Here is a 25,922-nt window from a genome sequence, read left to right as displayed (position 1 = left end):
ATGCACAGCTGAACAACATCAGTTGAAATCAGAAAGTGCTCTTCTGTTGTTGTTGAGTTAAGAGACACAACTTGAATCTTTCATGGCTAAGTAAGCTCATATGCTTCTGTGGCTCCACTCTGGTGCCCCCCCAACAGACTACAAATCCCAGAATTCCATAGCATTGATTAATTCTGCAGTGAGGATGCAGCCTGCGTCAGTACAACATTTAATGTTGTTTTTCTGCTAGAGTGTTGGACTGACTGTGGAAACCTGGGTTTAAATTCTTGTTCAGCCATTGAACTCAATGAATATCAGCCTCAATCCTACCTTACAAGGTGGTTGCAAGAACAACATGGGAAATCCTGAAAGGTGGTAGTCAGTAAAATGTGATGATATGTAAACCCATGCAGAGATATTAATAACACTGAGTATTTTCTCTTTTGTACATTTTGCTACAAGAATATTTATAATCATGAAATCTTATATTGTTTTTTATTTCTGTTCCCAGTTTGAACAAGAAAACCAGCGCCTTGTTGGTGAAATGAACAGCCTGTTTGATGAAGTGAGGTATATTTTTCCCCCTGTGTGCTGCTCTTTTGTATGTTGTTAGGAACCAAACACCCTCTAAAATCATATAAATTGCTTTCCAATACACTTTATTTATGTAGCGGAATAGTCTCAATTTCTTTTTTAACTGAGCATATACACTAAATGTACAATTAAATGTGGCATTATATAGTGGAGAGCTGTAGAGTGCTCTTTTCCCCAGCATGTCTAGGTATTAAACATGTCCAATATCCATACAGTAGCCTCTCCACCTGAATAAGTAGAACTGATATAACCTCTTAGTTTTTATATGCCTTTGTAAAATTCCATATTTACTGCATTGCTCTTTTTGCTGGTTGGTTGCTAATTACAGCAATCAGTTGTCTGACCGATGGCAGTTTATACGAAGTTAGATCATTGGCTCAGTCTGTTCTATCATTTGTCAGTCTTTTCAGTATTCATGTCTTAATTATATAACCTCCTTTCTCTTGTTCTTTCCTTCTATGTCCTCTTTTATATTTTGCCCATTACAACAAAATCCATTAATTGTTGACCTGCTGAGTTAAAGCATGTTTTTGCTCATCTGCATTTCTTGGTTTCTAATTCTTTAGTCTCTATGGGAGTACCACATTATATGTATTTTAGTCTATACAGTGATGAATGATTGTTCTTACATTGTGTTGTTTTATTGGTTTTTTTTAGACAAATTGAAGGGAAGGTGGTTGAAATATCTAGACTGCAGGAGATATTCACAGAAAAAGTCTTACAACAGGTAAAACAGCAGTTTGGCTTTTGTACTCTACTCCCTTTCCACTATATGAATTTATCACAGAGCGATATGAAACAGAGGGGACATTTGGGGAATGTCTCAACAAGATTCTGCTGTATGGTCTTAAGCATAAACCGCAATGTAGTATTATTTCAGCTACCAAGGATGAAAACAACAGTTAATATACATTGCCCATTGTTATAAGTCTACTATTTTTGAATATTCAATTCTGACTCATCAGTGGTCATCAGTTTTACCATCTGTAACTAGTATGGCTATAGATCTTTGACTACGTCTTATACAGCAGAAATTACTTATTCATGTATACTGGTTGCCACAATTTCTATTTAAGAAATGGCTTTCTAAATCAGCAAATTGTTGGAGATATAATGCTGTAAATGCTTCCTTAATGTCTGTATTTTGGAGTTGTCCCATAGTAGCTAAATTTGGGAGAAAATAATCACATGAGTAAGTTTGGATTTGGAACATTCCTTGATATTCAGGACATGCATGATCTTTTGAATTATTTATCTTTTTCTTGGAAATTAACAAACAGCCAATGGAAGTGCCCTTTTGACTGCTAAAAGATTGATGCTTTATTACTGGAAAGATAATAAACTGCCTGTGATCCAATGGATAGAAGATCTGATAGAAGATCTGATAGCAACATTTGAAGAATGATGTATAGATAAAATTTACAAATGGACTTATATTTGGACATTTTATCAGCTTTTATAGAAACCTGTAACTAATGGGGCTGTTTTTCCTCCTTTTGTGTTTTTATTTTCTTGCTTTTATTATACTGGAACGTTTATTGTATGTAGCTGTGATACCTTTTGAATGTGATTATTTTAAAAATTCAAAATGGGGTTAAAAGCAAAGGGTAAATGTAAGAGAGTTTACATCAGATGTTGGCAGCTTGAAGTTGTCCAGATGTTGTTGGACTGCAGCTGCCAGCATTCTTCACCATTGTCTAGTTTTGCAAGGCTGGTGTGAATTGCAGTCCCACATTTGGAGGGAAACACTTTGCTCACCCTGATCTAGCAACGGACTCCAAAGAGACAGATAAGTAAGGTTTAGGGGGAATAAAGTGGCAGTCGCATAGGGACTGGGACTTGACTGCATCCAGAAAGGACTTGTATAATTCAAATAAGGTTCAAGAGCACACCCTCGATGTTACATGTTTCCGAGGCATGGTATCTGAAGCATGGGAAAGTGGGGGAACAGCAGCTTGAACATTTTTAGTAAGCAGCATTTACCCACCAACCCTATGCTTTTGCTGAACAATGCTATGCCCAAGGCATTCAGGGGAATCATAATGGTGCCAAGCTCAGGATAGAGGAAGAAAGAAGTAACCACAGCTGATGATGAGCCCCACCAAAATGTTTAGCACACCTCGCCTTTGTAAAAGTTTTGCCCCCCCCCCCCCCAGTTGACCTGAAGTTCTCTACCGACTTTTTGAGACTGTTCAAATGTACTGTAAGAAAAGAGCAACTAATTAAAGGTGAATGCTCATTGTTAAGGTAAATATGTATTTAAAAGTACTGAATGTCACTTGAAACTGTTCCTTTGCACGACATACTTGTGTCTGCATATTCCTATGTTGTTTTGAAACATCATTTGGGAACTGTTGAGGAGAATGGAAGGATGGGGGAAGGAGGGAAGGAAAGAGAGGGGAGACTTCAGTCACATTGTCCCTAATGGTAGCACAGCTGCAAATCCCACTGTATTTATTTCCTAATTTTGGCCTTTAGCTTAATGTGAGCACACACTAACAGCAGCCACTTACATACATAGATTTTCATCCTGTTCATACATCTCCGTTACTATAGCAGTAGTGGTCTGCTTTTCACCATACATGTTTTAATTTATTTAACAGGAAGTTGAAATTGATAATATCCACCAGATAGTTGTGGGTGCAACTGAGAACATCAAAGAAGGCAATGAAGATATAAGAGAGGTAATCTCTTTAATGAATTTCTTACTTTTTATCAAATACCACTTAACTGAAGTATGACATGCCTCACCTTATTAACCTGCGTGCGGTGTATTTTGTGAAGCATTATTTGTAGTATTTTCTACAAAGACATGCCCCCTCAACTGTCCTGTTTCAGCAAATACTGCATAAAATCTCAGTTTATGGTTTGGAGACTGGGCATGTACAGACATGCCAAAATAAAGCTGCTTTGGGTCACTTTGGAGGTATGCTGTTTAAATGACACACACATCTTAAGGGGCCAGAAGCTGCGCGAAAGTTACGCTGCAGGACTGGTGCATGGCTTTGACACGGTTTCTGGCTAATTATGACGCATGCATCATTCAAACAGCATACCTCCAAAGTGACCCAAAGTAGCTTTATTTTGGCCTGTCGGTATGGGCTCTGTTATTTCAGAGTCATGTCAATTAATAATTTCTGTATTAGAGTAAGATGAAGTTAGGATCAAGATCAAGAGAGGCAGTTATTGGAGGTTAAGGAAAAATATGTAAAGTTTAAGTGTAAAACTAAAACAGCATTTGCCTTCTATGAATCCTTCTTCAGGGTTCACTTGTTAACAGTGCCTTGATCTGAGGAAAGACCGTTTCCACAGAGCATGATACAAGATGACCATGAGATTTTGGTTGTGGTGCTGTTGCTAAAGTAGCAGCCCTTCCTGCTACAAAAAGAAAGGGGAAGAGGGAAGAGGTTGGGCACCTCAGGTAATTCTGTGTTCCTGTAGTACTGTGAAGCAGGATGTATACATAAAGATACACTCACCTTAAGAAATTTAAACAAGCCCATTTGAAGACGATTTAAATGCCTTTCCATGCTGCAACAACTTGGGGGAGGGGAGGGATGTGGAAATCTGATTGCAGTGATACAGAGACAGAGACCTTTATGCCATTGTGCCCTGGAAAGATGATGGAGTGAAGAAGCCAAACATAGTTCCCTCAAACAGAGCTTGATGGAACTTCGGTCATTGACAGAGTTATGTCAAGAATTGATTGCAGCTCATGACAAAGCTGAGAGAATTACTTTTAAGAATGAATATAATTAGATTCTGAAGCCATCCATAACTGAGCACTGTCTAGTCATCCTTGGGGTCAACATGGAAGTCTCCTTAGCATGCCATTTTGATGCATCTCCCTGAATGATTCTTCCTTCTCTGCTTCTTCCTCCCACTGGAGGAAGTTATTTTTACATGATTTTCAAAGGCTTATCCCCCTTCTCCATCACACCACAGTGCACCATATTTGGCAACCTCCCCTGAAATTACTGAATAGCTTTTTCAGGAGGTTGTCATGAGATTGCAGGAAAGTTCACTTCCACCAGTCCCATTACACTTGCAAAATTGATACAACTAGTGTATAATGATGGCATTACAGACACAAGCAAGTGTCCACAGCTGGCTTTTTCCTAGGTCTGAGTGAACTGTGCTAAAAGTATACAGAGGTGAGTGAGAGGCTATTTAGAAGATTCCAAAGAATGACTACAGGTTTAGACCCATATATGCTGTGCACATAAACCATGAAGAAAGAGTGCCTTTTGTGTCACAGAGGGCACAGACAGTTTCAAATTATCCCCCCTTAAAATGTTACGCCACTCTCAAATTTTGGGATCAGCTGTTTGTACCCTCCATTAATTCTAGCATCTTCTGTTCTTAAAAGCATTAATGTGTAAACAAGAGAATTGAAGATCCAACTTTAACCATTTTTTCCTATAAAGATTAGGGTTCAGACTGAAAACATTTGCCTGTTCCTATATAAGATACTGCAATCCAACCTTTTTAAAGGAAATTAAGAATAAGAGAGTAATTTTCCCTCCTCTCCTACAGGCAATAAAGAACAATGCTGGATTTCGTGTATGGATCCTCTTCTTCCTTGTGATGTGCTCCTTTTCTTTATTATTTTTGGACTGGTATGGTAGTTAACCTTGGCCTTTGTATAAACCTGAATCAAGACTGATGAACCCACCTTTGACCAATATTGGCTGAAGATGAAAGCCTTGTTGCATTTCATTTATCATCATGGTGGAAATATCGTTATTCTTGAGGCAAATATTCTGGTCACGTTTATTGTACCACTACTCAGGAATTTGCTAGAACAAGGGAAAGCTTTAAACCACTAGCGGATTGAAACTCAGAAAGTGGCATGAAATCCTGAATAAAAGTGTAACACCAGTCCTTGAAGAAGTCGTGGTCCATCATGAAGCTAGATTCGGTGACATGTTTACAGTGGAAACTACTGTACTTCATGAACAGATGTGGCTTACAGACATCTATCCAACATTAATTTTAAACTCATGGACTCCCACTAAATAAAAATTATTTTCTACTTATTGTTTATAGTTCTGAAGCCAAGTCAGTGAATCCCACTGAAATTGATAGCAAGTCTATGAATTTCGTTTAGCCACCATTACACAATTTTTACTTGTTTCAGTTTTAAATTTGTTTCAGGTGCAACATATCCCTAATGTTCCTGTGTAGTGAAATAGGTAGCATGTTAAGGTTCCAGAATTTTAAAAACAAAAGTCAATATTCAGTTACAACCCTTAAATTGATAGTCAAAATTGGCCTACTTCCAGGTATAATAAAGGGGCAAAACAGACCAGCAGGAATGGCAGCTTGAAGCCACCCCTTCCGAAGATGGATTGGGGCTGCAACGAACTCATGCCATGGCCCCGAAAAAAGCTGGGCGAAAAAAGAGCAGTAAAGAGCTGGCTTTGCCCCCCTGGCCACGGTTGGAAACCAGCTTCAGGCTACTTCAGTGGCGTAAGGCATCTAAACGCTGCACTGCCAGACTGCCTAAAGCACATGTGGGTGCTCACATGTGGGCAGCTGCCCAGAAGCCAGGGGGCTTCAAGACATCATCGCAATGTGTGCGCCTAAACACCGCATGCCCTAAAATGGACGTATTTGGGCTGTCTGTTTAATAAAGTTGCTCTGTATTGTAGAGGAGTTGAGACTCGTTGGTCACAGCTGTCATTTCAAATTAAAGCAAAAGTATTTTCTTGTCCTTTTGTTAAATATTCACTAATAAAGAGCAAGTAATCCAGATTCCTGAATTGCCATGTACCAGAGTCGTATTCAAGTCACATGAGTGATATACATTAGTCTTAGAAAAGAGGAGCGAGTATGCTTTGCAAGTACAATAACCAGAATCCTACATGTTTGATATCTGTTAAATGCAGTATACATGTATGTAAACATACTGAGTTTGAGAGTGGTGATCATATTTCTTTTATTTTACACAGAGTGAAAATGTCAAAAGTTACATGTAAATTTACATTCAATAAAGTACTGACTACTTGGAAATACAAACATGGTATAGTTTAATAAGTTTATATGGGATTGAACTTTTTTTTAAAATGCAAAGAAAGATTTGGCACATAATTTATTGCTTTTATGCATTCCATACAGCAATGATGATATACTAAAAAATAATTTTACAATGCATAACTATGTTCAGTATTTTAAAAATTTAACTGGAAAAGCAATTGGCATTTTCTAAGTGAACTTTGATCCTTTAAATTTATTGGAAAGAAATATGACACAGACGTAGAACTGACCATGTTTGTTCTACTAAAAGCAGGGGGGAAAGAGACAACCCTGGGTTTTTAAAGTGTGTTTCTACAAAAATAATGAAACTTTTGACATGTCCACCAAGAAGAAGCACATTCAGAACATGAACAAAAATGCCAGCTGTAGTTAGCTGAATAATTTAGTCTAGTGACACTGGCCAAGTTCAGTACAATCCACAGTTTGCAAGAATGTGATTCCAGAGTAGTATCTTTCAAACTGGTACAAATTGACATCCTATGAAGTACCACTGATTGAAAAGCATGGCTCTAGTGTTGTCACTGCAGTACATACATAGCACAGCACTGGAGAAGTTGGTGAATGCCTAGGGCCAACTCTTAAGCTACAGCCAGAAACACAATTATTCTGTTTTTTCGGTTTCTGCTGCTTGGGCTTCAGGTTGGCCACCAATATTTAAAAGCTGCTTACCCATCTATAAAGTTAATAACATATATTTTGAAATATTTAAAAATAATAAACATCTAATGATTTAGGAATATGTCAACACAATAAAATATCAACTACAATTTTAGGCTTCCTTCTACCTCATTTACCCCCAAAAGGAAGCCTCCACCCTAACAATCAAAATGCAAGGGAGTGGGAAGAGTTAATGAATTCAATGCACTTTATTCCTTACAACTAATTCAATAAATGTTTATGTGAAAATCCCACTGAGTTCAATGAAACCTACTTCCTGATGTGTATGCTTAAGATTGCAATCTTAATATTTAAACATTAGAAAATGCCAAAGGATGCTGCAAACAAAACAAAATTTTGCAATGTAGGAAAAGAGAAACATTTTAATGTTTTACAAAAAGAGAAAATCCTAACAAAATTACTCCTCCTGCCATTGCACAAATTACGCTGTGGTTACATCTACAGTGAAAGATTTTCTTTCTATTTATTTCATAGGGCTGCACTATTTCTCAGAATATTTTCTGCTTTACAGTCTGCACATTAATTAAAACATCATCATTGGTCATTAAAATGTACAGCTCCCTAGTGTCTATTTTGTGTTTCAGTGCATGTCCATATATAAGACTCCTCCCTACACATAGTGGAAACACAGTGAAATGTCCACAGGTATAACAAATCAACAATCAAGCATGCCTTTTAAAAAACCTATAACATACCTTATATAGTGAGCAAAAACGGGCCAGTCTTTTTTCTTGATACTCATTTTGGGGTTGCAAGCCATTTTTAGATACAGCTCATAGCTTATTCAATATCATATATAGACATGGGCTGTAGTAATTTAGATAATAAAACAAGTTTTAAAACAAACAAAACACCAGTACACATAGTTAAATGCAAAAATTTGCCTTGTCGACCCTCTCCGAATGGCTCAATGAAATCTCTAAATTGCAACAATTTACCTACATTTGTTTTATTAAAAGAGAAACTGGTGTTAAAGCTGTAGAGCAAGGCTGATATGCACTTGACCATTAATGGTCTTAGATTTTCATTTTCTTATTTTCCTTTTTGCAAAGCAGTTATCAGCAAACCAAAGCAATTACACCATAAATATAGGTTAACCTCTAAATTATCATTAATAATAAGACATCCATTAAAGCCCCCTTGAAATCTTCCAATCAACAAGATTAATCATTCTAAGCTGACTTCTCAGCTGTTTCAGTCTCCTGCTCAGAAAGTTTCTCTTCCGACAGCACTGTCATCCATGGGGACACAGACCGTGTGATGGTTTGTTTGGCCAGGTTGTAGTGGTTTATAACTGTATAAAATTTCCCTCTGGCATTTGAGTCTTGTTCAGAGTAGTAGTTCTCTAATCCAGCTGGAATGCATTGATTGTTCTGAAAGATAACCCACCATTTAAATATATATAACACAGCATATTAACAAGAATAAAACAGTAACAATTCGTAATGGAAAAATTAAACAGAAATGAACAAATTATTTAAAAGCAAAGCATTAAAAAAATCTCAAATCAAAACCTTCTGTTTAAGGCAAATGTGGGAATTGTGAGTCCTTCCAGATGTTGCCAGTCTGCATAGCTAATAGTGAGTAATTCTGGGAATTACAGTCCATCATTGGGCTGTATGTTTACTTCCTCTAGGTCAAGACAACAATGATTCTTGCATATGCACTCAACACCAAAAAGCATAGAAAACGCATGTCAAACTTTCATGCCATGTAAGTAATGTTCTATATATTGTGGGCACTTAAAACTTAGCCTCCGTGCCCTTTTAAACTCTCTTTTCTTACTCAGTCCTCCTGTGAAAGGCTCAGGACACACTGGTGACATTCCTCCTATACCTTCATTTGAACCAAAGATAATGACACATATTAGTAGTGACAGATAGTATCAAGGAAGGTTGGTCACTGGGATAATGTAAAGAGAAACATAAGATGGGAGGTGGGCAATTGGACAAGTGTCTATACTGTGAGGATAGCCAGCCCAGAAGAAATGAAGTCCTTCATTTATAAATAAAATGTATGAGTAAAGGTGAATAGGACTGGGCTTTGCAACAGATTGGCTCTTTTTAAATGAATTAATTTAATAAAATCTAATTAGACCTAAAAGCCTCATTTTTACATCGTTTGGATAATCACTACATTGACTTTTGTAGATACAGATATCATTAACTTTGGCCCAGTACAGATGGGCCAAAAAGGACACCCTTGTCACATGCAAGGGGCGCCCTGCCCACACTCCCCTCGCACATGATGCGGGCATTCTTGCTGCACAGCGCCGAATAGACGGTGCATGTAGTGATGATATCACTGCTGCGTCGCCTCCAGATGGAGATGTGCAGCAGCGACGTGGTCACGCTGCCGCCAGCTGTTTGCGGCACTGCAAAAAGGAGCCGCTTCTTAGTGGTCCTTTTTTTCTCGTGCAGCTGTGCCGCGCAATTTGGTTGCTGCAGTGCGGCTACGCAAAAAAGAGGCGGCTGCCAGCCACCTCTTTCTGGCAGTCTGTACCTGCCTTTGCAAGGTTAGCTGTTGACAGGTTAGCAGCCTAAATAATAGTTTCATTTAAAAAAAAAAACAGTAGTTGAAAAGACAAAAGAGTAATCAGCTAAACAGACTGTCCTCGGTTTCATCACAACTAGGTAAAGATGCAAAGACATGGTAAAATCCTGGAAATATACAGGGGAAAACCTACATTATGGCAACATTCTATGTTATATCAGGGTTGGTGTCCGAAAGCAACAAAGAAGTGTCAAATTAAGTGGTGTGTCCTTGATGTTTATACAATAAAAGTGAAATAAGGCTGGCGGATGTCCATGTAGTATAAGCACTGAAGTAATACATGCTCTGTTGTCTCTATTTGGCCAGAGTCACAGGAGCACAATCTGTCTGAGAAGGGGATCTTCTTGTATCGGCCTTCAAGGACAGCTGAAGGAAGGGCATGGCAGAGCTCCTGTGTTTCGGTACTTCAAGTTTTGCTAAGTATGCCATAGGTGATGCTAAGTATCCAATAAAAGCTGGGGCACTAGCTATGTCTAGCTGTCGCTCTATATATATCACCCATTGTTTGATGGTTGCTTTTGCCTTTTCATATCCTATGCTGAGCAAAAGATCTGGAGAGAAGCCCAATGAAAAATTTTTAGTCATCACCATCTGTTTACATGTAGACTGGAATTCATCAGTCAGGGTAAGTGGACTAAGGCCGGTGGGAAAGAAGGATAGTCTGAGCCAGTAGTTGAGTATAGTCATCTACACTCTGGCCTCCATTTTTATAATGCCTGACTCCAGTCTCAGTGTTGCATTAGAGTCACATTTTGGAGCTCAGAAAGCTGATCTTAGAAATTTGGATTGCACAAGTTCTAATGGTGTAGAGTTGGAATTATTTTGTCAATAAACTGTACTTTTAATATAACAAACATGATAACATTATGCCCGCTGAAGGTATACAGAACCCATTTTGTGTTCCTAAAATAACGAAATGACTCTTAATAAAGGATGCCACAATTATATTCTTTCAATTTTTTACAAAGGCGGGATACAGACGGGCAGGGGAAGACGTCTTGGAGGTGTATTCTGCTGAATACGGCGCCTCCAGACCACCCGCCCCGGGGGCGTGGCTCAGGAGATGGGGCTTCCACATGGGGGGCAGTGAAGATGCCTCACCTGGGGCCGTTTCAGACCCGGAGTTTCCAAACCGCCGCCTCGGAGGATGCTGCAAAGAGAGAGGCAGCTTCCTCATGGGCGGCCAAAAACGGGGCTTTTTTTTTCTTTTGCCGGCTGGCGGATGCGCAGCTGCGCAGCTGCAGCGCTAAGCAGCGGCGGCAGAAAGCCTATGGGCACATTTAAAGTGCCCAAGCCCCTTTAAAACTTTTTCCCCCGCTCTGCCCAAGAACAATGGTGGTCTCCTGCCAGCTGGTGATCAGCTGGTGTTGGCATCCTTGTCCGCTTGCACTTCGCCAGTGTCACCAGCATCATAGATGCCTCCTCTCCTTTGGTCCCCGCGCTCCTGCTGAATCTGCAATGCACAGCTACAGCTGTCTCCGCTGCCACCACTGTCCCCCTGCCATCCCCCATCACCTCCCTTGTATATATGTAAATATTTACAGTTTTAGCGTTTTTTATTGTTAGGTGAAAATGGCACAGGAATGTGTGCAGGGGCTCACTTTAAAGTCCAAACTTTCCAAGCAGCGCATGCGTACATGTTGCTCTAGGGTTAGGGTTAGGGTTAGGGTTAGGGTTAGGGTTACGAGTCTTAAAATGCGCTGCAGCTTCCACACCTGCATGGCAGCTGACGCTGCAATTAAAGCCTGACTGCAAACTGCGCATGTTCCAGGACCCCGACTCATTATGCGACGCAGCAGACACAGAGCCTTTAAATGGGCAACTTAAATTAGCAGCGTAGCAATTCTGGCGTACCGGTGCAGCAGCTTACAGACGGAGCTGCGCAGCTGCGCATCAAACGGAAAAGAAGTGGAGAAAAGCAGCACCTTTTTAATGCCGCTTCTTCCCGCTTGGGGCGTGCGGGGGGCGTGTTCATGGCGGCATTCAGGTAAGGCCCGTCTGAAGGCTCTACCTTCATGACGTCATGAATACACCCCTTTTTGCCCGTCTGTATCCCGCCACAGCTTTCCATTTTTTCTATGGCTTCAAAGTTTCTGGAAATTTTATATCTCTACAATTGGGGCACTACCCCCCCAAAATACACAAAACTCCAGTCCCCTCAACAAGCTCACAAAACATCTGTCAGTATTTTGTAGGGGTGCCAGGGTGGAAACCTGAGGGTTCCTTTATCTTTAACGGTTGTGTTGTAGAGGGAATTTCTACCTAACCATGAAAGATTCAGGAGTCCTCTCCAGTTTTTGCTCTACTTTACCTTGTATATGAAGCCTTCTGGACAGGTATGGTCATACTTGTAAACCTTGTACACTACCAGAAATACAATGCATGTGAGGAATGCAAGGGCGAACAGGACCAAAACAGTTACCTGAAACCAGACCAAAAAAATAATGATAATAATAATGCAATTTTCCATTAATTATATACTGCTGGCTACAAATTATCAATACCTTCAGAAAATGAAGGCACTGTGACCAAGACTCAGAAACTTAAGGCACCAGGTTGGCACATCAATTCATATGAAGCACCAGGCACCTAAAGTTAACATGTGGCACAGTGCCATTAATATTGTGAGCTATTTCATGCAATTCTTCCTGCTCAAAAGAAGCACTGAAAGACACAGTGAAGTAGGTCTTTGTGTCTATAGGCTTCTGCATACTCTTTACTTTGGGTGTGTTGGAAGAGAGGAATTTTTGTACCTGATTTTTTATGTGTACTGGGTCATAAAATCAGAGTTGGAAGAAACTACAAGGGCCATCAGTCCACCCCCTGCCATGCAGCAATATACAATCAAAGCACTCATAATAGATAGTCATCCAGCCCCCATTTAAAAAAACAACAAGGCATCATCCAAGTATGCAGTGTGGCTTGGCAATCTGTAGTACACCCCCACAAGTAACAGATTCAGGTTGACTGCAGTGGCAATACAGTTGCCACACTGAGCTAATATTGTTTGTGTTCATATAGTTTAAGCTCCTCACCCCCCCCCCCCATTTAAAAAAATTGTCATGATTTTCAAGAAATCCTTGCCAGAAAATGTGAAAATATACAAAACCACTCCCTGTTTCCTCCGACATCCCTTTCAAAATGGTAATAGGAAGTGATGCAATGTAATTTCTAGTTGCAATTTTGAGAAGAAACATAGAAAAAAGGAAGTATTTGTGCTTATTATGTATGCTGGGTAGGAATGTGGCTTCCAAGCAATCCAAGGAAGAAATGATGAAGCCTCAGCCCTCTAGTTCCAGAGATTTCACTGAAATGAAGGAGTTCTTAAGCTTGTTTGAATTAGCCCATGATATTTGCCCATGACAAGTTCATGCATTCATTGAACAGTCACAGTGCCAAAAAGAGCACTATGACATCCGTTCTAGTCATAGCTTGTTGCATTAAACAAAATATTTTTTCCTAATAAATGACATGTGCAAAATAATAATAAATGACATAAATTTAAATATAAACATATGGACCCTGCATAGACATCATGCTTATGATATGTGCTGGAATGGAACAGTCAATGTTTGTTCACATAGTGTGCTGATAATACCATATCTGATAAGGTGGAAGAAAGACCAAAAGGCTCTGCTATTACAACTTTAATGGCGACCAACAGGGAAAATAAAGTGAAAGTGGCAGGAGCCTTATAGAACAGTAAAATGACCACATCATCTTACAGTTCATAACAAGGGCTGTAAAGACAGCATAGTTAAAAGTTTACCTAGGATTATAAAAAGCTCGTAGGGTGGGGGCCCTTAGCTAGGAATTCTGAAGGAAGACATAGTACTAGTGTGACAGGGGATCTTGAAAATAGAAATACTGATAGCACAATGATATTTTCATTAGAAAAATTGGGGGCATCTAAAGAAATCAGGGCTGGCTTCACATGGGGCTCTCTATGGAATTAAAACTGAAAATAGACATGCATAAGAAATGAGAAGGGGACATAACCAAGGTATGTTGTACACCAAACCTGTAAGAACAGTGCCAGTAAAGTTGAGGTCCAAACTAGGGGTTGGCAACCTCCAAGTGTCCTCTGTTTTTGTAACACCAGGACACCCCTTATGAAACAATACAAAGTCCTCCAAGCAGTTCTACCACTCTAACAAACTTTGCATACTCTCCTCCATGTTTTTATAAAGGTAAAAACTTTGGGCCACCTCCAGCTTTGTTGGGAGGGATGGTGTGGCACACAGTGAGGGCAAAACTGCTCCCCAGATCCTCCTAACTTCTTTGTCACTAATCTAGATGGAACGGCGGATGAACTGCAAGGGATTCTAAAAAACAAAATTAAATTAATAATGTCTGTATCCATATTGCAGAAATAATTCTGGTTGATACTCCTTTTAACTGTCATGGCTCAATGCTATGGTACTCTGATAATTGTAGTTTGTTGTGGCATCAGGACTCTCTGACAGAGAAGGCTAAATGTCTCACAAAACTTCAACTCCTGGAATTCTATAGCATTGGGCCATAGCAATTAAAGTGGTGTCAAACTACATTATTTCTGCAGTGCATATGCAGCCATAGACAATGAATAGTCACCTGAACTTTGGTAAAACCTAGAAAATTTTAGTTATCTGTGAAATGGAATTTAAGGATTCCGATGTGTCTTTGAGAAACAGACGGGGCAAGAGGAGAAGCCAGAGGCCGATCCGGCCCCAATTGCTCCAGGACTCCATTGACCAGACACTATAATCCCAAAGCTGGCTGTTGCTGCAATCCTAGACAGGTCAACTGCTTTGCTGTATTAGCCGGCCTCAGAGCGGTTTCCAGTTGCTTGGGGGGGAATGTGTCATATAAATGCCATGTCCCCGTAGAGATCCCATATTTGCTTCGGGCCTATAAGCTAAATCCAATTGCTAGTTCTAGCCAAAGGAAACCCACTGAATCAATAGAACTTACAGAAGTGCTGACTTCTATTCAACACACTCAACAATTGATTGAATGGGTCAGTTTCAGCTGGGACTAGCAGTTGCATTTAGACCAAAAGGAGTTTTGTAAAATAGAAGAAAGCATTGCCCAAACGTATATTCCTAAAATATTGCCCCCTGTTTTTGTCTTCCCAAAATTCCAAGTGTTTCTACAACTTTCTGGAATCTTCTGGATTTTTATAAATATAAAGAAATGTCTGGTTTTATTTATATGGGTGATTTATTATTTTCAGTAATGGAATTGAGGTTGGGAAGAATCAATTACTGAGATTACTAGCTTCAAAAGACCACTGGAATTACTCTTAAGTAAATGTTTTGAATCTTGTGATCGAAACATTGTAGTCCCCCAACTCTGATGTTGTTCAGCTTGTTTAATGTCTCAGTTTTAATTGATTAATAATTTGATACATAACTTAATTATGGAGTCACGTTCATACAAAAATTACTAGTCAATCACTTTATAGTTAAAAGCAGATTTAACAGCATTGTTCTTTTTTGTGTAAGAAAACCTCCACCTTAATTGACAACTACATTTAATTTATTAGTTCCTGTCACTACAAATGTTTAATTTTCTAATGTAGCCAATAAACAACACCTCCTGATTAATAAGTATCCAGGGGGGGATCCATGTAGTATTGGCTTCCCTCTTATTGAAAATTATTCCATATTTAGTACACAGTTTACTGAGAATGTGCAGCCTATCTTAAATGCTATTTGCAGTATAACTGACTCATAAGGCCCATAATGAGGAAATCTTAAGATATTTATGTATTAGAGTGAAAAAGCCTTCAATTTAGTAAAATTGCAAATTTCCTTCCCACCCTCTTTCCTTCAGGAGTCATAACCAGAACAATATTTATCCATTCTTCCCTAGAGGTGAAAAATCCTACAGAAACCTCTCTCCTATGGGCCTGTTACTTGGCAGCAAAAATGAACAACTCAAGAGCCTGAGAGCAATCCCAGAGTGATAATAATAAAGTAATACCTAAGTTATATTTTGTTTCTTCAACAATATATACTATTGCAAACATTTCATCAGTTCTCTCATTTATGACTGCTAAGGTAGTTTATTTCCCTATTTTGTGCCTACACAAGACAATTCATTCCTGCCTCTGACTTCATAAGCATCTTGATTTAGTCTTTAGATTACCTTTCACAACATACCCTGGAAGTATATAATCCACAGACTATTTTCATACTCATTAAAATTTTAAACGGCTTAGCATTTTCTCTATATTATCATAATACCCCCAAAGAAGCAGAAAACATTTTAGAAACCCTGACACTAAATTCTTTATTGACCCCCACCCCCCCGTAATATTAGGTGATTCAGATGTTATGTCTAACCCATGTTTTGAGACTTTGAACATATAAAAGCAAAATACAGTTCAGCTTACTGAATGTAATATTTATTTTATTATTCATTTTATTTATATATTTAATTTACATTCTGCTTTCCCCCCAAAATGGGACTCAAAGCTTATGATACGGGTTTTACCCTCATGTTACATCATCCTTCAAGTTACCTACTTCCTACAAGAATCACTATATATGCTGCCTTTTTTTCTCCTCGACTGCAAAAGCTACAAACATTTTAAGATAAACAACCTGAATATAAGGAGTTAAGACCTCGCCCCCATATAAATTCTTGACCCTAGCATCTATGTAGAGGTTTAAAAGCAACCAAGAAGCCATGGAGAGACTGGCCTTGCATGCATCTATAGCATCTCCAAACCCTGGCCTCAGACTGGCCATGCTAAATCTTATTTTTAAACTGGCTGTACAGAACATTAATGAAACCTTCTTTATGAATTAACCTCTTGACTAATTTTAATGCCAAAAAATGAGAGAAATTTTAAATGTGCTTTTTAAACATTGGGGCCAACTCCCTGTTCAGCATTTGCTATGTCATAAGTTAAACCTATGACCTCATAAATTTTGTTATTTCCATTTACAGTATTGGCACCATGGCTTGCTGGTGGGAGGGGCCTGGAAATGTCATCCTTCAGTGCCCCTCTTTTCAGTGCCACAGAATTCCTTTGGTTGGTGCAAGTGTAAAAGTAGGTTTATGGATTTATGGATTATAGCTATGTCATCATAGATACATCTCTCATGCAGGCTCTCACCCTGGATCAGTGATCCCAAAGTGGCCAGTGGGAAGATCCAGAGGGGCAATGAGGTAAAAATGGGCAGCAATGGGGCCTTCATTCAAAGTACTGGTATGAAGAAAGACAAGGGTAAACATGGTGGGGATTAGGGTTACATTAAATTTCTCTTTTCAGGGTCCCTTAAAACCACTGTGAAGACTTGCTGGTCACTTTGTGTGGTGGTGTCTCCCACTCTTCACCAGCCTGCATATGAAATAGGGGTGAAGGGCACTAGTGTTGTCACCCAAGAGGAAAGGGGGTGGTAGCCCAAAAAAGGTGCATAGGAAGATGTACAAAAAGTATACAACAAGCCTCGTCTTTTAAAGGCAACTTTTGTTAATCTTTTGTGTTATTTTAATGTGTATATCTTGCTCTGCAACTTTCCATGTCTCTCATCAAACATCTTCATCATTGAAGTATGTATGAAGTACAAATTCTATATTAGTATAATTAAGATTATTTTTATTATTTTTATTTAAATCCCCCCCTTTCCCCAAAACTGGCTCAAGACAGATTATAAATTAAAATGAGTACTATATAGTTAAAATCATAGAATCATAGAGTTGGAAGAGACCGCAAGGGCCATCCAGTCCAACCCCCTGCCATGCAGGAAATCCAGATCAAAGCATCCCCAAATCATGCAAAGGATTAACACTAAAATGGACAACTATGAACAACAATTTAAAGCAAACACTTAAAATGATAAAAACACTAAAAAACAGAACTACATGACAGCTGGCAAGAAGCTGGTGCCAGCTGATGGAATCTGAGCCTAACAAACATATTACACAGGTTTGGCAAAAAGTGAGCGCAACTTTATTGTTACAGCTGGATAGGTGGGGCATGGCATGAGGTACAGATCCTGTGTCTAGATAACTAAATGACTCAAGCATTTGCTGTGAACTGGACTCCAGCTAATGAGATGGAGAAACTACTCAGGCATACTGCCACTGTGTAATTCTTCACCATCTGAGGGAGAGGCAGGTCCTTTCCTGGGTGCATGCCATTTATAAGCCCCTCCCTAAAAGTCCCTTAATGGGACTCCTATGGCCTGATGTAGAATGGGCTACAAGACCTGACTTCTCCAGCATCTGAATCTTTCCCCATGCCACATCACCCCAATTGTGACACAGGATAACAGGCTCAAGTTCCAAACTATTGAGCATGTGTTAACAATAGAAAATCAGTGTTAACCAAGGTATCCACCCATCGATAACCTCTGTTCAAATGTATCATCCAAACAGGGTGGGAGAGGGGAAGGCAACAGAAACAGAAGTGCCTGGATGAGCAGTGCACTCTTATATAAATCCTTTCAGGAAGACCTGAGAGGAAACTGCAGCTTTTAAGATAGGTCCCTGGGATATGACCTTACCCTCCGCTAGCATGCTGAGTGGCCACCTCTTCCAAGGTGTAGAAATGGTGCAAGGGACCTTGGGAAGAAGATGCCAAGATGGACAGGGGAAATGGCGACTTCTTGATGCCTGTACCATTGTTACAACCTGCAAACAATCCCCCAGGTAAGTCTGAGGGGGCTGTCTTTAGAACAATCAGAACAGTACAGGACCCTCTTAAAGCCTTTTTAGGCAGGCTCCTAAACAGCGATACAATTCCCCAGTATTTTTGCAACTCCCCAAGCCATTACCAAATGTGGTGAGACTAAATTCAGCAGTGTGGGGGCAAAACTAATGGGTTTTTTTTTTAAAAGAAAGACAAGGTGCAGAGGAAGCAGAATCACACTCCCATAAGCAAGGCTCTGATTTAAAACAAATATCCCTTGCTCTTAAATCAAAATGTGGCCTTTTTTTCTGGAATCAACAGCAGCCATTTTTAAGCAATTAAAAAACTAAAAAACAGTGTGGCAGCAGGATGTGACCTTGCATAGGTTGCAGGGATTCACTGTGGCCTTCTGCTCTCTAGGAAGCTGCCCACCCTTTTAACAAGATGGGGACCCCATTCCTGACAATGTGAAGTTGTAAACATTACAATAGTGGTGATGCCAGAAAATATTACTTACATAAAATGAGGGAGGGTATTTACATGTGCACACGCACATCTGTTGTTATTGGTATCTTATCACATTTTTGATTGTCACTTCAAATAAAATTTTGTTGGAGTTCATGATGCTTCTTCTGAATCCTGAATGTGACAGTCTTCTCAGTTTTCTGCCAGTGTATAAACTTCTAACTGTCATAACTCTAAGCAAAAAAAAAAAGGCCACACACAAACACACAAGGAAAATGCATGTGTGTGCTGTTGAGAAAAAAGTAATTGTAGGGCCAAAACAGACAGCTGTAAAAGGGGGGCTCTATGCCACCCTTTTGAGCACCAGATTAGAGCTGCAGCAACTGCATGCTGCGGATCCAATCCAGCGTTTTTCCAGCCCAAATGCTGCTCCTTTTTGAGGCAGAAAAAAGGCACCCCTTCTGCCATAATCACGGCTTTTCAGCATTTCTGTGGTGCGACACATGTAAATGCCACACCATATAAACACCATGATGCCACCTGCTGTGTGGTCAGCAGGGATGTGTGACGCCAGCTTGGGAGTGTTGTCGGGGCATGTGCTGTTTGTACGCCACACCCCCATGCCACCCTGAAGCCAGCATTTTTTGCCCATCTATTGTGCAACTTCCTCCACTGCTGGAAAAAAAATCCAGAAATGCTCATGTTTGATGCATCCATTTCTTGCTTTGAGTTCTTAAATTAGGAATCACTTATGAGAGCTGCTTTCATCTTCTGTCCACCTGGAAAGTCCAAGGCGATATGAAAGGACCATAACTACTGTTTCTGATTTGTGTTTCCATAGGTATCATCTGAATTATTGTCTTCACTACTTGAGCTATGACATACACCGAACGCAGACAATTCACTGGGCAAGGACCAGGTCATGTCTGTGAGATGTATAGCAATAGACTAAACAAGTAAAAAAAAAATTAAATTGGCAGAACTAGGTGCAACAGTGCTATTGTCTGTGACTTGAAACCACGTTTTAAATATTCACAGTTAAAATGTCTTCCAGTGAAATCTAGACTAAATTTAGAGTAAAACCTACCAACCCGGATGACTAGGCCAGTGGTTCTCAAGACTATTTACCCATATAAACCCCTTTACATATACATCCAGACATCATGCCCCCCCCCCCCCCCCCGGACAGGGTATATAAATAAAAATACTTTGTCTGTACAGAGTATGTATTTGCATTCACACACTCATGTATATCCATATCTTCCAGGACAGAAAAGGTTTGGGAGGAGGAAGAGGAATCAGAGCCTCCAAGTCTTGCACACATAGACCGCTTCTTGGGCAACTGTCACGGCCACCCCTGACGGTCCCGCCTCACAGTCTGAGAACCACTGGACTAGGCAATATAATAAATGCAATACAATAAATTTGACATCTCTTTTGCTGTTTTAGAAAAAAGATGTGATGTTACTTACCTTAAATCGTTCTGAGACACCTTCAGTGATGCTTACTGTGAACTCAGCTATTTTGGGTGTACGGAATTTCCCTTTCTTCCGGTCAGGTTCATATTCTGTTTTTGTCTTGACCACCACCTTATCACAAAAAATGGCAAGTTATCATACTTGCTCAGTCAGTGCAGCCAGAGTCTTAAACATGCAAAATACATAAAACTCCCCCTTTGCACGTGTATTTGTATAATTAACTATAGATTAAAATGTAGTCAAATGCTGTAAAGCAAGCCTAATTAACCTAATCCATGTCTCTTGTCAATTCATATACCACAACATCTGGGAAGTTACCAAAATCCTTATTCAACCCTTAGGGACATGAAAGCTAGCACCACAATCTATCAGGAAACTCTCCTGCATGTGCCCAGCTGAAATGAATAGGAAATACACAAGAAGATGACTCCAGCTCATTTCAATTGAGCATGAGAAGTCCCTATGAATGATGGTAATTTTATAAGCCAACTTTCCATCAAACTTTCTCAAAGCATCTTAAAGCATTAAATCAATAAAAAGCACTGAATCAATAAAAGAAAAACCCAACAAAAAGATTGACAATATATAAAGACTTTACAGCAGCAATGTAAATTAACCCAGGTACTTTCTTAAACAGTAAGTCTTCAAGAAAACATGCGGGGTTCTTTGGTGAAGATGTTTCATTCCCTTGTGCTGCATCTTGCAGTCCCACAGGCTGTACTTCAGCCAATCAGAAAAGCCCAAGCAGGTCTGCATGAAAAGAGCTCTTCCTGAATGTCTCTGATGTCTTCAAGACATCTCACTTTTCTCAGACAATTTAATGATTGTGCCACAAGTGCTCCCCTCATTTTTCTGGTCATCTAAAATGGTGAGGGTGAGCCTTAAAAAAATGTTCATGATGTCCCAGCCTTAGTCTGATGTGGAGTTTAAGCCACTATTCAAATTTCTGATTTAGGTAATTTCATGAACAATCAAACTGTTTGGATCTTATGAGTAGACATACTTCATCTGAACTCCTGGAACCCACTCTTTTCAGAGCAAGTCCCACTGAAAACAATGGGACTTTGTACTGTTAATTGCCTACAGCGAGTTCAGTCTTGCCCACTGCATCTAAATATGCTCAAGATTTAAAGTCATCCTTAAATGCAGCACACATTAAATGTTGCATTTAAAAGTTCAGGAAACTGGTGCTGAAGACAACTATTTTGTAGATTAGACAGGCAGATGGAGGTTCAGAATATCTTATAGGAACCTGTACAGGCTGAGTAAAAGGTTGAACAATAAATCTGTAGATGCATTGGGTGGATGACTAGAGAACTGTTATTTTTTTGCTTCAGAAAATCTAGTCTTGTCAGAGTGCAACCAATAAGCAGCATAGGGGCTTTCAGGAGGGAGCAGGTGGGACCCAGAAGCAAAGACCACTCACATATTAAGGGAAAGAGCCACTGTTGTAGCAAACCACTCCTGCAGTATTGGCTTCCTCGTATAGCAGCAGGAAATATTTCATCCTGGGCATCATGATTCTCACTTAGTAACTGGATACAGTCTTTTAGTCAGTGGGAGAAAAATGTATTGGCAAATGTGAATGGGAAGGGAAAAAATTCATGTAGTAACTATAGCTGTAAAGACAAAAGGCCCAGTTCTATAGTCAGCTGTAAAAGAACTGTTAGAACTGAAGGAAGGACTGAAAAGCTTATGACTCAAGGGCTCCTAACGTGGATAGGTAATTCAGTTTGGTTATCAGTATGAAGAGTGATCCGAAATTATACCAAAGGAGGCTGGAACATGTGTGTGTGTTTCATTTCTTACCTGGACTAGTAGGGTCATTTTAAAAACCTTCCTTTCTTGGACTATAGATTTAAAATCATGTTATTTTTGTCAAGTTTCATCAATGAACTAACTTCAGAACAGAGCTTTTACAATAATTTTAAGAAATAAAATCAGCTCAGAGCACAGCTACCACGATATATTTGAGGTCACTCTGCCAATAAAAAGAGAGGGCGGTACTTATCCAAAGCAATGAGCTTTACAGGCTATTCAAGCAAAATACTATTTCACAAGGAACAAGGCACATATCCAACTCTGCTGAGATGGCTTATCAAACTCCTTATTTGAAAAAGCTATTATTAATAAAATTGAAGAGCTTTTTGTCTTCGTCATTCTGCAACAGCGACTAAGTAGCTAAGCTTAGGATGTACATGTGTTAAAAAGTAGGTGTCTGTTGAATAAAAGCCACACCCATCGGTGAACAAAAGCATGCAGAGCAGCTGCAACAAAGACTTGGTGTGTGCTATGTTGGAAGAGCTATTCAGACCTGCTATCCAGACTTTCCATGCCCCTAAGTGAGTGTGCCATTACACCCAAAGTCCTCCTCTGGGCAGTCAGCAGCTTTCCATAACAGGGTGCTTAAAATGGGCCAGTACAGACTCTAGAGTTTCTCCCAATTGACATATATTTTCTCTATCCTTTGAGCTTCCTCACAGGACACTTATTCTGGCACTGTAATAAAAGGACAGAACAGTTCAAAACCATTGAACTTAAAAAGCTGAGAATTTGTCTGATATCCAAAAACTTAACAACACCTTTGGGAAGAGATTCTGCACACAGGGTGCATTAATGTTAAGCCAACACAACCATCATGAATAACCTGCAAAATTCTGGGAATTGTAGTCTGGTGATGGTGCTAGAAATTATCTATTAGTTATTCCTCCACCCAAATCTGCTGAATAAGCTGCAGTTCCTAGGGGAGAGGGAATGAATATGAAATCAGGTCCAATCTGTCAGTGTAATTCACACAAGTATGCTCTAAGAACACCTTTTAGATGCTAGGAAATGTGTCACTCCAGAACACTAGAAATGAAGCACTGAAAATGAATTCATACGCCGCAATCAATGCAGCTCTCTGGCCCTTTCACCAACACAGGTTGCATCACTTGTATAAGAAACCTTCAAATTCATCCCAGGCAAGAGATGTGGAAATCCCTTGTGGGACCGTTCTTTGCGCTAAGCTCTTTACACTGGGGAAATCTAATGAGAAGGGGTTTCTTTGTTTGCTTGCTTTGTCCAAGGATAGCTCTCAAGCTGCCTTAAGCAACCGGAAAAGAGGAGCGCAGCCTCATTATTCAGCTTAGCCTCCTTGTTCATACACATAGGGATTAGACTGACTGCAGGCCACAGTAAATTTAGACAATGGCAGGATCTGAAGGTGCAGCTAGATGAACAGAAAAATTATACATTCGAGACAAATACACAGTTTAGATGATTCACTGGAAATACAAACAAATCTCATTATCATTTAAAATCATTAAGCAAACACACTGGTGTTTGATCATTTAAAACTGTTTTCAAACCCTGCTTCACCAGACCTCTGCCAGGGACAACACCCATCATCTTGGGGTGCAAACGGCCCCCATGGCGACTTAAAACCTGCCCTACCTTATCAGGCGGAGGAAACTGGAGCTGATTGACGTCCAGAGGCGTGATCAAGGGGATGGTGTCAAAGCCATCCTCCAAGAGGGGTTGCTTGGTTGTCTTCTCACCAAAATTATTTCCCAGCTTCACCATTTTCTTTCCAAGAAACGAAAGGGAGCCCTGGGAGGGGAAGCAATATATATATATATATATATATACAGTATATGCACATGTGCAGACAATGCCAAAGCCAGTGGCGTCACTATTCAAGGTGTCACCCGGTGCAGAGGTTGACACTGGGGAAGAGCACACATTGCTGCTTCTCTTGTGCTGAATAAAGAAGAGGGTTCAATTGAGTGTCACCCCAAATGTGGGGTGTGGAGGGTGTCACCAAGGAAGGGCACACATTCCCCCTTCATTGTGTGCCAAAGAGGGAGGAGGACCCAATTGTGGGGTGTCACCCGATGCAGAGGGTGTCACAGGGGAAGAGCACCAGTTCCCCTCTCTCTTGTCTGAAGAGGGAGGAGGACCCAACTGGGTGTCACCCCAATTGTGGGGTGTCACCCAGTGTGAAGTATGTCACCAGGGAAGGGCGCACATCCCCCCATTGTGCGCCGAAGGGGGAGGAGGACTCAACTGTGGGGTGTCACCGTGTGGAGGGTGTCACCGGGGAAGGGCACGCGTTCCCCTCTCTCTTGCGAGGAAGAAGGAAGTGGACCCAACTGGGTGTCACCTCAACTGTGGGGTGTCCCACAGTGCAGAATGGGTCACTGGGGAAAGGCATTGTGTGCCGAAGAGGGAGGAGGACACGACTGTGGGGTGTCATGCAGTGTGGAGGTTGTCACCGGGGAAGAGCATGCGTTCCCCTCTCTCTTGTGCCGAAGGATGAAGAGGACCCAACTGGGTGTCACCCCCATTGTGGGGTGTCCTCCAGTGGGGAATGGGTCACCGGCGAAGGGCACTGTGTGCCGAAGAGGGAGGAGGACACAACTGTGGGGTGTCACCCCAATTCTGGGGTGTCACACAGCGTGGTCCTCACCCCCTGCACCACTATGGGCACACACACAAAAACTGCACCAAAACCCAAATGGGCAAATTAAACCCAGATGGACAAAATGGTCACCCAGGCAGCAGCCTCCTAAAAGGATGCAGTGGAGTGGGTTGAGGGAGACAAAGGGGTTGGTGGTCCTCCTCCTCTGGGGAAGTGCAGCCCCCAAGTGCCCCTCCTGAGGTGCCCCTTGGGGGCCTCTGTGGGACCCTGGCTGCCCCTTTGTCCTCCTCCTCCTCCATCTCCCCTTCCCTCTCCTCCTCCTTTCCGCAGGCAGCGCCAGGGAAGCCATACCTCCACTGGCTGTCTGCTCTCTTCCTCTCTCTCTCCCTCCCGGGGTCCCAGCCGCCTTCTTCCCTTCAAGGGTGCCTTCTGAGGGGCCCTCTCTCTCGCTCCTCCCTGGCGAAGATGATGGTGGTGCTGATGGAAGGGCAGAGGAGGAGGAGGAGAGAAGGAGGGAAGGAGGAGGAGGAGGGAAGATGGGCGGCGTGACGCAGCCGCAGCGCAGCCCCTTCTTTCTGCTGCCCCTCATGGAGGAGCAGGAGCCTCAGGGAAGGGCTCCTCAGGGAGAGTGGTCCATGAGGCCTAACCCTGGTGCTCCTCCTAGGCCTTGGCTCCAAACATAGTGCCCCTCTGTCAGAGGAATGTCCTTCTGTGGGGAAAGGACAGCAGCCTCCCATCCAGAATAATCTTCATCAACATCCAGATACTTGTGAAAGCATTCAGGGGGAGCTGTGTTGGCCATTTAACAAACATCAGTGATACTGTTATTGGCCAACCAAAATGCACAATATACTTGTTGCAAGCTTTCGAAGCTCCATGGGGTTCTTCATCAGGGAAGATGTTACAAACCAAAAACAATTGGAGATGTTAGTCAGATGCCTGCATGTTGTTTCAGTCCTTAGTAAAGATGTTATGATAGGCAGGATATCTTTTGCAAGCAGCGTCCTTCTCCTTCTGGCCATGCGACAATAGGGAGGTTTCCAAAGTCCAGGGAATGTAAAGTCCATTGACATGTCAACAGGGACCCCTCTTTTTCAATCCAATATGT

The 25,922-nt window shown here is 40.9% G+C and overlaps 2 protein-coding genes across 7 annotated transcripts in view; one reads left to right on the top strand and one right to left on the bottom strand.

Moving 5' to 3' along the window:
- Positions 1-6,348, top strand: part of STX18 (syntaxin 18) — an 80,557-nt gene extending 74,209 nt beyond the window's left edge. For all 5 annotated transcript variants that reach the window (XM_089524799.1, XM_089524794.1, XM_089524796.1 and 2 more), the window contains exons 8-11: positions 491-549; positions 1,231-1,300; positions 3,177-3,257; positions 5,110-6,348. In XM_089524799.1, coding sequence (XP_089380925.1) covers positions 491-549; positions 1,231-1,300; positions 3,177-3,257; positions 5,110-5,205 — 306 coding nt within the window. In that variant the 3' untranslated portion in view covers positions 5,206-6,348. The remainder of the gene's footprint in view (positions 1-490; positions 550-1,230; positions 1,301-3,176; positions 3,258-5,109) is intronic.
- Positions 6,349-6,526: 178 nt separating this feature from the next.
- Positions 6,527-25,344, bottom strand: NSG1 (neuronal vesicle trafficking associated 1). 2 transcript variants are annotated; one of them, XM_089524800.1, is made up of 5 exons: positions 25,166-25,339; positions 23,848-24,003; positions 20,407-20,523; positions 12,155-12,265; positions 6,531-8,663 (listed from the first exon to the last, which is right to left on the bottom strand). In XM_089524800.1, exons 2-5 carry the CDS (start codon positions 23,974-23,976, stop codon positions 8,463-8,465), a joined length of 558 nt encoding a protein of 185 aa, XP_089380926.1. In that variant the 5' UTR covers positions 23,977-24,003; positions 25,166-25,339; the 3' UTR covers positions 6,531-8,462. The 2 variants fall into 2 exon arrangements, with proteins under 2 accessions (XP_089380927.1, XP_089380926.1); XM_089524801.1 differs by lacking the exon at positions 12,155-12,265 and having other exon boundaries at positions 6,527-8,663; positions 25,166-25,344.
- Between the last annotated feature and the right edge of the window lie 578 nt (positions 25,345-25,922).

Source organism: Sceloporus occidentalis, unplaced genomic scaffold (genome assembly GCF_023333645.1).
Source record: "Sceloporus occidentalis isolate IW3139 unplaced genomic scaffold, rSceOcc1.0.p SCAF_5, whole genome shotgun sequence".
Classification (NCBI taxonomy): domain Eukaryota; kingdom Metazoa; phylum Chordata; class Lepidosauria; order Squamata; family Phrynosomatidae; genus Sceloporus; species Sceloporus occidentalis.
The sequence above is the reverse complement of the archived record's forward strand: the minus strand, read 5'-3'. Positions and strand labels throughout refer to the sequence as shown.